Here is an 11,076-nt window from a genome sequence, read left to right on the forward strand (position 1 = left end):
ACTATATTGATCAGCTTTTCTGAATGCCCACCAGTTTTCCATCATCTCCTTAAAATATGACACCTGACATGGGATAAAAGTACTGCCAGCAAAGTAGGACTAGTATGACAAGAAATTCGCAGATGGTCTTTTTGATCTGACTCCAGGGTTGGGCTGAAGATGTTGCAGTGTCTCGCACACTGGGAACATGTTCAGAAGAGGAGGCATCTTCTTGTCCTGGTATGTGTTAGGTCCAATGTTCTAAACCCACCTCCTTTCCTAAAGAATCCAATTGCTCTGCTCTTGGAAAATATCAGCCATGCTTGGAACTGTAGGATTGATTTTCCCTCTTTCTTTTTTTCCAGCTCCAACAAAGACCCTTTACTGAGAACACCCTAAAACATCCAGTCCTTGATTTGAACAAGTTTCAACTCAGCTAATGGCTAAATTAGGTAAGGCTTCTTGGTGACAAGAATGCTTCCCATCTATTCAAAACAGGTTCTTGACTCCTCGTGAGCATCCTCAGGGCCTCTGTCCCATCTTCTTCAGGGTTCGATTAAGCTCTTCAAATTTGTGGATCTGCCGGATAAAGAAATCCCCATAGCACCTGGCGACCTTGGTGTCTGCAATATGGATCATGTTCTTATCAATATAGAAGTCTACTACCGAGGCTGACTGGAACTTGCCATCTAGGGCAGAGATGCCACTGGTCCACACCAGGTTCTTCATCTTGTGCTTGAAGACAAGCAGTTGGATGCAGAACTCCTGCTCTGTGAGGTCCAGGAAGCGGGCCAGCTTGGCCACGGGCATGGTGGTATAGAGCTTGAGGAAGCTGCAGATGGTGGAGAGCTGGGCCTGCTGCTGCACCTCGTCAGAGAACACCTTCAGCTGCTGCAGGAAGGGCTCCTTGTGGTAGTTTGGGTGGACGTTGTCATAGTTGGGCACCACAGGCGACAGGAACTTAGGACAGGCATAGCTAAACAGTTCCTCATAGACCTGGGGGTCACCCTTCTGCATGCGCAGCATCTTGTCCCCATACTTCTCCTGAAGCTGGAGATGGATGCTCTCATCGATCCACATGGGGTACATGGTGAGAGCAATGGCCAACAGAGCATGCATCTGTTCATTCTGCTTGTTAATCATTTCATACTCATATGTGGTCCTCTGGAACATACTCTTGGTCCTCTGGATGTACAGGAGGATGTTGGCAAAGACCCGGATAGCATCCTGGTAGCGACGCGTCATCAAATACGCAAAGCCAACGTAATAGTATGTGGTGACCTGGCACTCAGGCACATGGGAATACATGCTCTTCTTGTTCAGCTCGATGTTTTCCAGCACCTTGATAGCTTGGCAGTAATCCCCCAACAGGGAATGCAGGCACAGAAGCCCCACCAGGCTGAAGTAGCCCAGCATCTTGTAGAGGGAATGTCGTCCATATTCCCCAGCCACACTTTCGGGGTCGCCTGCACTTGTGTAGACCTCCAGCTGCCGGTTGATGTTGGACTTGTCTACCAGAGAGTGAAGGACATTGAGGACGCTGTGCACATTCCAGATCTTAGGGTTGGACCTGAGGAAGTCAATCTCCTCCTCTGACTTCTTGGCAGTCTTACAGCGGTACTAGCTAAAGGACTGGAACTGGTAGATGAACTCATCGATGATGTCCCAAAGCCACTGGTTGGAGAGTTCCAGAGGAGCAGGTCCATCAGCATTGAGGATGTAGTTGAAGAGGCTGCAGTAGTTGTAATAGGATTTGAACCTCTGCTCTAAAGATGGTCCCCCGCTGACTTTGGCGTATATGTGCCTGTAGTACAATTCTTTGTACAGGATCAGGAAGACAGCATCGTTGCCAACTTGGGGTGCAATGGCTTCTGCCTCGGGCCATGGTGTATTCTTGAAGAATCTTTCCGTTAGCTTGGTCCAGCTGTTCTCATAAATGTCCTGGATCTCATACACCTTCTGGTCAATGACATCACTGGAGACACGGCTGGCCTGAAGCTCATACACTTTCTGGTCAATCAAATCTGAGACAGTTTTGTGGAAGTACTGGATGAAATTTTTGATCACTTCAGGAATCACCTGATAGGTCTGCTGCTCGTACTGCCGTTCATAGGCAAGGTCCTGCTTTGGGTCTCCTGTGTGCATATCATAGTCGCCCGGGTAGGCATAGGGATCGTATGCAGCCTCAGACTCATAGTCATCAGCAGGGTAAGACATGGCTATGCTGCTCCAGAACTCCGCGGGAGAGAGATTTTCCCTCTTTCTTAATCTCTTCTCTTCACTCCAATCTTAGGCTTCAGAACCCTTCATTCCCTGCCTCTTTTTCTCATAATTTCCTTAGTTATCACTTTTCTTAAAGATAATGAGCTGGACCATAAAGAATTCATTTCTGAATATGTTCTATTCCATCTAGAAAGTGAAAAGACACATATAATGTGATATGTTCGGCTAATGATTTGCTCCTCTTAATTAGGAAGGTTCTATATCCATCCTGTTTATAATCACTACTCAGTATGCCTTTTTTTCCCCTGTCTTGCTGTGTTTTTCCTTAGTACTTACCATCTAATTTATTGGCCCTTTATTTGTTTTGTGTACTGACCCACTATACAGAGAGAAGCAGTCAAAGTCTAAGCACTTTGGAAGGGAATTGATGGTACCCAGAAGGCCCATAGTAATAACAACTCTAAAATGAGAAAAGGCTTGTGTCATGGATTGTAAGACCACCAGGACCTTGACAAAGACATGCAACCCAATGGGTCATGAACAGGGAGCATGGCTTGAGTGACAGCCCAAAGTAAAGTAATGCAATGAGAAGAGGACAGTGGATGTTTTCACTGTTCCCTTCTGATGCTATGTCCTTGGCATCTAGAAATGTTGGGCATATCACAGCTAATAGTAACTGTGGTGGCTTGAATATGACCCCAGAACATCATGTGTTAGAAACCTAATCCCCTCTGATTCTATAAGCAAGAGATACCAAGACCATGATTGGAAAAAGTACAGAGACAACTAGCCAAACTAGTGGAAACACATGAACTGTGGACCAATAGCTGAGGAGCCCCCATGGTACTGAACTAGGCTCTCTGAATAAACAAGACAGTTGTTTAGCTTGAACTGTTCAGGGGGCAACCAAGCAGTGGGATTGGGACCTGTCCCTAGTGCATGAGCCAGCTTTTTTGAGCCTAGTGCCTATGGTGAGACACTTTGCACAGCCTTGGTGCAGGGAGGAGGAGCTTGGACCTGCCTCACCTGAATGCACCAGGCTCTGCTGACTCCCCTTGGAGGAGGTGGGAATGGGGGATGTGTTGGGGGCAAGGCTGGGAGCCAGGAGGCGGGAGGACAGGGGAATCTGTGGTTGGTATGTAAAACGAATAGAAAATTTCTTAATAAAAAAAGAATAGGAAATAAAAAAAGAAACCTAATCCCCAAATATATTTGTTTTGGGGGTTGGGATCAAACCCGCAAAGTATGATAATTAAGATTGTATAAGGCCATGACAATGAGGTCCCCATGATCACATTAGAGACTCTCTGAGATAAAACAACTCAACTGATGCACTTCTTTGCCTTACCATGTATTGCCATCTGCAATGTTATGATGCACTGGGAACCACTTACTTTATCAGGTGATGCACCTCCATATTGGCACCTCGCCAACTCCTTACAGATAATGTATCTGTGGTATTCGCTTACAACATCAGAAAATAGACCAGAACAGTATTTGTGAAATTAATGAATGGCAGTGTCTTTGATAGCTCCCACTTACATCCACCAGGCCAAACTTCTTGGTATTATTCCCTTTTGATACCTCTTTCTTTCTTGGTGCTTGGTATCAAGGCAGGTAAGGCAGACTGACAGTTTCCCACCAGACATTGATTTAGCACCATTCAGACAGCTCCTACCAACAACAGCAAATAGCAACTCCTGTCAAAGCATGCCGTGATGAACTGGTGTCTTAGTCAGTGTTCTATTGCTGTGAAGAGACAGTTGTCACGACCACTGTCACTCGTGTGGAGGAAAGCACTTAACTGGGGCTTGCTTACAGATTCTGAAGTTTAGTCCATCATCAACATGGCAGAAAGCACGGTAGCGTGTAAGCTTTCTTTCACAAGCCACCCTGCATCCCCACATTCCCCAAATTGAGGTCTCCCATGGGGAGTCAGCAGAGTCCAGCACACTGAGCCTAGGCAGGTCCAAGCCCCTTCCCACTGCACCAAGGCTGTGCAAGGCATCACACCACAGGCACCGGATTCCCAGAAGCCTACCCATAGACCAGGGACAGATCCTGATCCCCCTGCCTGAGTGCCCCCCAAACAGTTTGAGCCAAACAAGCGTCTTCCGTATCCAGAGGGCCTAGTCCAGTCCCATGGGGGCTCCACATCCACCAGTCCACAGTCCATGGGCTTCCACTAGTATGGCCGGTCATCTCTGCACGTCCTCCCATTGTGATCTCGATGTCCCTCACCTGCAGAATCTCTCCTCTCTCTGGGGGACATTCTTATTAAAAACCACCACAACTAGTCTACTGTAGCCGAAGACTTTTTTGCATCCTACCCCATCCTGCGGCTGCTTATAAATAATTATTCAGAGGCTTAATATTTTTAAATATTTATAAATGTTTCACTTATTGTTCTGGCTTATTATTAATTAGCTCTTACAACTCAAATTAACCCATTTCTATTAATCTATATTTTGCCATGTGGCCATGATGTTATACCAGTCTGCTGGCATCTTGCTCCTTGGAGCAGCTGGATGGCATCTGTGCCTGACTGCCCTTCTTCTCCCTGTTTTTCTGCTTGGATGTCCCACCTGGCTCTTATCCTGCCTTGCCTTAGGCCAAAGAAGCTTTATTTATTAACCAATAGGAACAACATATATTTATAACGTTCAGAAAGACATCCCACATCAGTCTACTGTTTTATTTTTACTTTTTCTTCTTCTCAAATACTACAAGATTTGCTGCACTGCTTTCCCCTGGGCTGTCACTCAAGCCATAATCCCTGCTCATGACCCATTGGTTGCATGTCTTTGTCAAGGTTCATGGAGTCCTACGATTAAAGCATCAATTGTTTTAAACACATGACATAAACTTTTTCTTATTTTATACCTTTTATTACCATGGATCTTCTGGGATTACAAGTGGCTCCATTTCAAAGTGTTTGGGTTTAGTGAGATGTCTTTCTATATTTTAATACTAGTTGTGCCACATACGGGTGTTTGTTCCAAAGCATGTTATTGGTGCAAAGGTACACTCAGGCAAACAAGCTACGGAAGACAAATCGAAAGCAATTCCCAGCTCTGTAGGTGTTGATAGTCCCATTTATCAGGCTGATTCTTTACTCCAGGGAGCCAACTCAATGTCCTCTTATCTATGCGGGCACATCCCAGTGGCCCAAGTTCTAGTCAACAAGAGAAACACTTTTGAAAGGCATACAGACATTCAAAGGTGCTTTACAAAACACAATGGAAGGAAACAAGATGAGATGGACAAAGAAAAATTCTCTGTATGTCCATCTTAATACTGAAGATGTGCCTAATGCCAGGTGAGAGATAGAACAGTACTATGAAGTAGAAAGAACTCATGGGGGTCAATCTGTGGATGTACATTGTGGCGAGCAGTGATCAACCACAAGGAGGAAGGCAGAGTGACAGATGACAGTGTGAGTCCTTGGCTACACATAAGGGCTAAATTATACCTGGAGCTAGTAGAGAAATGTGGCTATTTTATATCACTCACAAGTTGCAGCAAGAAATTGTATTGTTGCATGTATTTCCCCCAATCTTCCTTCATCGTGGCAAAGAGGGAAAAAATACCCCTATGAAATCCTTTCCATGCTTGACCCAATTTTCCTAGCAGAGTGAGGGCATTTTACAAGCATCTCTCAAAAAGCTCTGAATTATGCAGCCTTAACCACCGTTGTGATCAAAGAGCGACCCTCTAGTAAAACTGGACCAGACACAAAAGTCAAAACTGAACCCTCCCATGGTTCAATTTCCCTGGAGTGATATTTTGCCTCAAGCCCTTCCTTCAGCCATTCCTCAAGTTCAGACAGTGAGTCTTAGGCTGTCAAATAGCTTCTGATAATTCGGGGGAGAATAATGAGAACTGAAATGCACAGAAGTCCTATTGCTCCATCTTTCAAAAGAAAACACGATGTGCTGTCATCTTCATGGGGAAAAGACCTGCCAGCAATCTTGTATCTCACCTATATTCAAACCAGCTTATTGCATCACCTCAGAATTTAGTTCTGATTCAGCCTTCTCCTCATGCCCTTACCTAAGCTTTTAATATGGCACAGTTACCTAGCTGTTACCCTAGAACTCTACAGAGTAGGATCCTTGAACATGCTTCTGTTGCTCTCAGAATTAGGATATCTAATGTGTCATGAGTCCGTGGCACTGCATTTTGTCTTTATTTGACTTGGATTATGAGGTTTTGGGAGAACAAGGAGTATGTTAACGAGCTTGTTAAATCTACAGTAAATGAAACTTTAACTCAAAGTACAAGTCTTAGTATTTGCTGAACCATAGACATTAGCTTTCTGTAACCACATTCAGAGTTATTAATACTATATTGCCACCACTGTGGTTTTAGGATTACCATTGCAATGTAATTTCACTGTGTGTGATGATGTAATTGCTGAGAAGTCTTGTGGTTGGTAATTACATAATACAGTACATGGAACTGAGCTAATGGCCTGAAATCTATTTCTTGTTTGATTATTTTCTTCCTTTTTATTAATTCCACTGCCTTATTTCAATTTTAGTTTAAATACAATAGGCAGCATCACATGTAGGCTCCTGCGAAGCCTCTGCTAAGTGAAAGAGTGTGGGAATGCAGGTAATAAAGATACAATTGATTTTATTATTCTGAGTTATAACAGAAAGCACAGTAAAGGTCTCTCATACTGAGCCTTGGTCATTCTTCATCCCTACTGCTGGTGAATTGGTGGCAACACTAAGTTCAACTACCAGTGAACTCTGTTGAATGTGTGTAGAGAGATAGAGGATAGACAGACAGACAGACAGACAGGCTGTTACCATCTTTGTCACATTCTACATACACTCTTCATTCATGTAAAAGTCAACCAGAAATTTATTTTTTATAATTTAGGAAAAGCTATACTAGACAATCATTAATTACTCTGTTAGACTCCTACTTCATATGCAAATTAAAATACATTTCTACACACTAAAAGGATCATAGTTGCAAGAATGAGTGCAGTACTTTGATTTCTCTTGGCACCAGTCTCTGCCGCTTGCCAAGCAGTAACTTCCACCTCTGAGTCAATCATCTATGTTTGCATGCCAGAGGTTGAGCAGACAGAGGAAAAGTCTGGGCCGACAACCCGTCTGCCTGGGTCTACATCCTGGTCCTGCCACTTACCATGTGATTTGAGGCCCATCACATAGGATTATAAATTGGACATAGTGCTACACACTTGTAATCCCAGAATTCAGGCAGCTGAGACAGGAGGACCTTGCATTTAAAATTAGCCTGTGCTGTATAGGAAAACCAGCAAAATGACAGTGGTATTTTCCTCACAGCACTGTTGTGCATACTCAGTGAGTTTGTGTCTGTAGAGTGCTTAGGACATGATTGTGGGATGTACAGAAGCTCATCCAAGTATTGTTTATTACTCACTGTAAGCAACAGAAACGGTCTCTGGTTTACTTAGACAGAAAAGGTATATACTGAAAGGAAATCACATAGATTATGTAATTGGAAGCTAGAGCACATGAAACAAGTAGAGAGGAGACACACACAAGACAGGGACAAACAGACACACACACACACACACACACATACAGGGGGGCCTTCATTTCAGCTGGCCTAGTCTCTACTACATACCATGTTCTTGTAGCCCAGGAGGACAAGACAGCACCCACAGCCCCATCAGTTCCCAAACAGGGCTCTGTCCTTCCCGCAAGGTTCAGAACCATGGAGAGCTTCCAAATCAGGATGAACCTTTGGACACAAAGTAGGAAAACGCAAAGCCAAGCCAAGTAGAAGTCTACTGTGTTGAGTTGCCTGGAAGAGAGTTTCCTTGGTTGCAGGAGGCCAAGGAAGAAAACCAAGAAGGGGTGAGATCAGAAAAGCAAGGTCTGCCTGCATCCTGGGACCTCAGGCCTGAAGCACAGAAGAGTCAGAAGGAAAGTCGAGGCTGGCACTTAGGTGAGAGTCACCTGTGCAGCCATACAACAGCCAACCTGGAGAGCAGCAGAGGATGGCCCAGGATCAGAGGCAAGGAGTCCCATGTCCACTAGAGGGCCTCAGACATGTTGGTCAGAAGGTCTTTATATTCTTAACAAACAGTGGCTACTTCTACTATCTTTGACTTAGGTGGGTTATATCTATGGCTTCTCGCCATATTGGAAATTAAATTGTAGCAATTCATTTCAAAGAAACTCATTGCACTCTAAGATAAAGGGCAGATTTTTTTTTAATTTTGTGTATGTGTGTTGTGTCGTGTATATATGATGCTGTGTGTGTGTGTGTGTGTGTGTGTGTGTGTGTGTGTGTTCCTGTTTCACTCATAAGCATGAGGGAAAGCATACATATACCATAGCATATGTGTGAAGGCCACAAGGCAACCTCTAGGGTCATTCCTCATCTCCCACCTTTTTTTTTTTAGACAAGGTCTCTGTTGTTTACCACTGCTTACAACAAACTGGATAGCCTATGAACTTCCAGGGATTATCTGTCTCCACCTACTGTCTTCCTTCCAGAACAATGGTAGTGCAGACACATGTACTACTGAGTCCAGTTTGTATGTGTGTTCTGGGGATCTGAACTCAGACAGCCGGGCTCCTGCAGCCAGGGCATTACCCACTGAGCCATCTCCTCAGCTCACTGACCGATTTCCATTATGACCATTGTCCTCCCCAAAGACATATCAGGTGAGTGGCTTTAATGGAGACCTGTGGGAAACCTCACATCTGCCTCTGTGTGAAATGTGTTGTAATGACACAGCCCTTGTAGCTTCTAGAGAACTCCAATTTTCTGGAGAACAAGTGACATATAAAATAGCATGTTGGTATCATTAGGAAAAGAATTTTTGACCTTGCAGGCCCTCAGAAAGCTTATGGGGGTACTAATAGCATAGACCAAGGATATTATTAGCCTTTAGATCCCAAAAAGCAAATACAGACTTCACAATGAACTACACATGGTAAACTATGGTTTTAATTATAGCAATGCACTCTCACCCTATATTTATGTAACACTTTGTTGCTGACAAATAGCATTTAATCATGTATATCCTGTTTGATGCTTAACACTATCCTATGAGGCACTATTTCCATTTTTATAAGCAAGGACTCCAAAGTTCAGAGAGGTTAGTTAATATACCTAGACTCACACAGCTTTTAAGTAAGGAGCCTACCCGGGTTCCCATCACTGCCTCATATTACGAATCAGTTTTTTCTCACCAGGAAGTATGGAAACTGCCTAACATTCTCTACTTGCCACCTAGAAGTTCAAGGTCTAGAGTTTGGCAAATGATTTTCCTAGGATCTGTAAACAGAGACAAGATGGATCTAGATCCAGACTTCTTGGTTCCACACAAGGCACCAGGAATTAAGAAAGTCTAGGTCAGAGTTGAAAAACCTAATATAACTCTTTTTTTTCTCCTTTTATTTTATTTTACAATACCATTCAGTTCTACATAACAGCCACAGATTCCCTTGTTCTCCCCCTTCTTGCCCCCCTCTCCTTCCCACTAGCCCACCCCCCATTCCCACCTCCTCCAGGGCAAAGCCTCTCCTGAGGACTGAGATCAACCTGGTAGACTCAGTCCAGGCAGGTCCAGTCCCCTCCTCCCAAATTGAGCCAAGCGTCCCTGCATAAGTCCCAGGTTTCAAACAGCCAACTCATGCAATGAGCACAGGGCCTGGTACCACTGCCTAGATGCCTCCCAAACAGATCAAGCCAATCAACTGTCTCACCTATTCAGAGGGCCTAATCCAGTTGGGGGCCCCTCAGCCTTTGGTTCATAGTTCATGTGTTTCTATTCATTTGGCTATGTGTCCCTGTGCTTTATCCAACCTTGGTTTCAACAATTCTTGTTCATATAAACCCTCTTCTTTCTCACTAATTAGATTCCCGGCGCTCCACCCGGGGCCTAGCCGTGGATGTCTGCATCCAGATTTCTCAGTCCTTGGGTGGGGTTTCTGGCACAACTATTAGGGTGTTTGGCCATCCCATCACCAGGGTAGGTCAGTCCCGGCTGTCTCTCGACCATTGCCAGCAGTCTTTTGTGGGGATATCTTTGTGGATTTCTGTGGGCCTCTTTAGCACTTTATTTCTTCCTTTTCTCATGTGGTCTTCATTTACCATGGTCTCCTATTCCTTGTTCTCCCTCTCTGTTCTTGATCCAGCTGGGCTCTCCCACTCTCTTTCCCTCGACCCTTGCCCTTCATTGCTCCCACTCATGTCCAGGTTGTTCATGTAGATCTCAGCCATTTCTCCATCATTGGGCGATCCTCGTGTCTTTCTTGGGGTCCTGTTTTCCAGGTAGCCTCACTGGTGATGTGAGTAGCAGTCCAGTCATCTTTGTTCCACATCTAGTATCCTCCTATGAGTGAGTACGGAAGCATTTGTAGAGCAAAGGGTACAGTCAACAAGGCAAAGCGACAGCCTGCAGAATGGGAAAAGATCTTCACCAACCCCACATATGATAGGGGACTGATATCCAGAATATATAAGGAACTCAAGAAATTAGACATCAAAACAACCAACAGTTCAATTAAGAAATGGGCTATAGAACTAAACAGAGAATTCTCAACAGAGGAAACTCAAATGCCTGAAAGACATTTAAGGAATTGCTCAACATCCTTAATCATCAGGGAAATGCAAATCAAAACAACTCTGAGATACCACCTTATGCCTGTCAGAATGGCTAAGATCAAAAACACTGAAGACACTTTATGTTAGAGAGGATGTGGAACTAGGGGAACTCTCCTCCACTGCTGGTGGGAATGCAAGCTTGTACAACCACTTTGGAAATCAATATGGAGCTTTCTTAGAAAATTGGGAATCAATCTCCCCCAAGATCCAGCTATACCACTCTTGGGCATATACCCAAGAAATGCTCAA

The 11,076-nt window shown here is 44.3% G+C and overlaps 1 protein-coding gene across 1 annotated transcript; it reads right to left on the minus strand.

Annotated features, from left to right (window-relative positions):
- Positions 1 to 356: 356 nt before the first annotated feature.
- LOC114684358 (eukaryotic translation initiation factor 3 subunit L-like) lies at positions 357 to 2,202 on the minus strand. The gene is given in 1 exon segment (XM_037210577.1): positions 357 to 2,202. A coding segment is annotated over 1 exon segment (1,695 nt). The 5' UTR covers positions 2,197 to 2,202; the 3' UTR covers positions 357 to 501.
- Positions 2,203 to 11,076: the final 8,874 nt, after the last annotated feature.

The sequence above is a fragment of the Peromyscus leucopus genome, chromosome 14 (genome assembly GCF_004664715.2).
Source record: "Peromyscus leucopus breed LL Stock chromosome 14, UCI_PerLeu_2.1, whole genome shotgun sequence".
NCBI lineage: Eukaryota > Metazoa > Chordata > Mammalia > Rodentia > Cricetidae > Peromyscus > Peromyscus leucopus.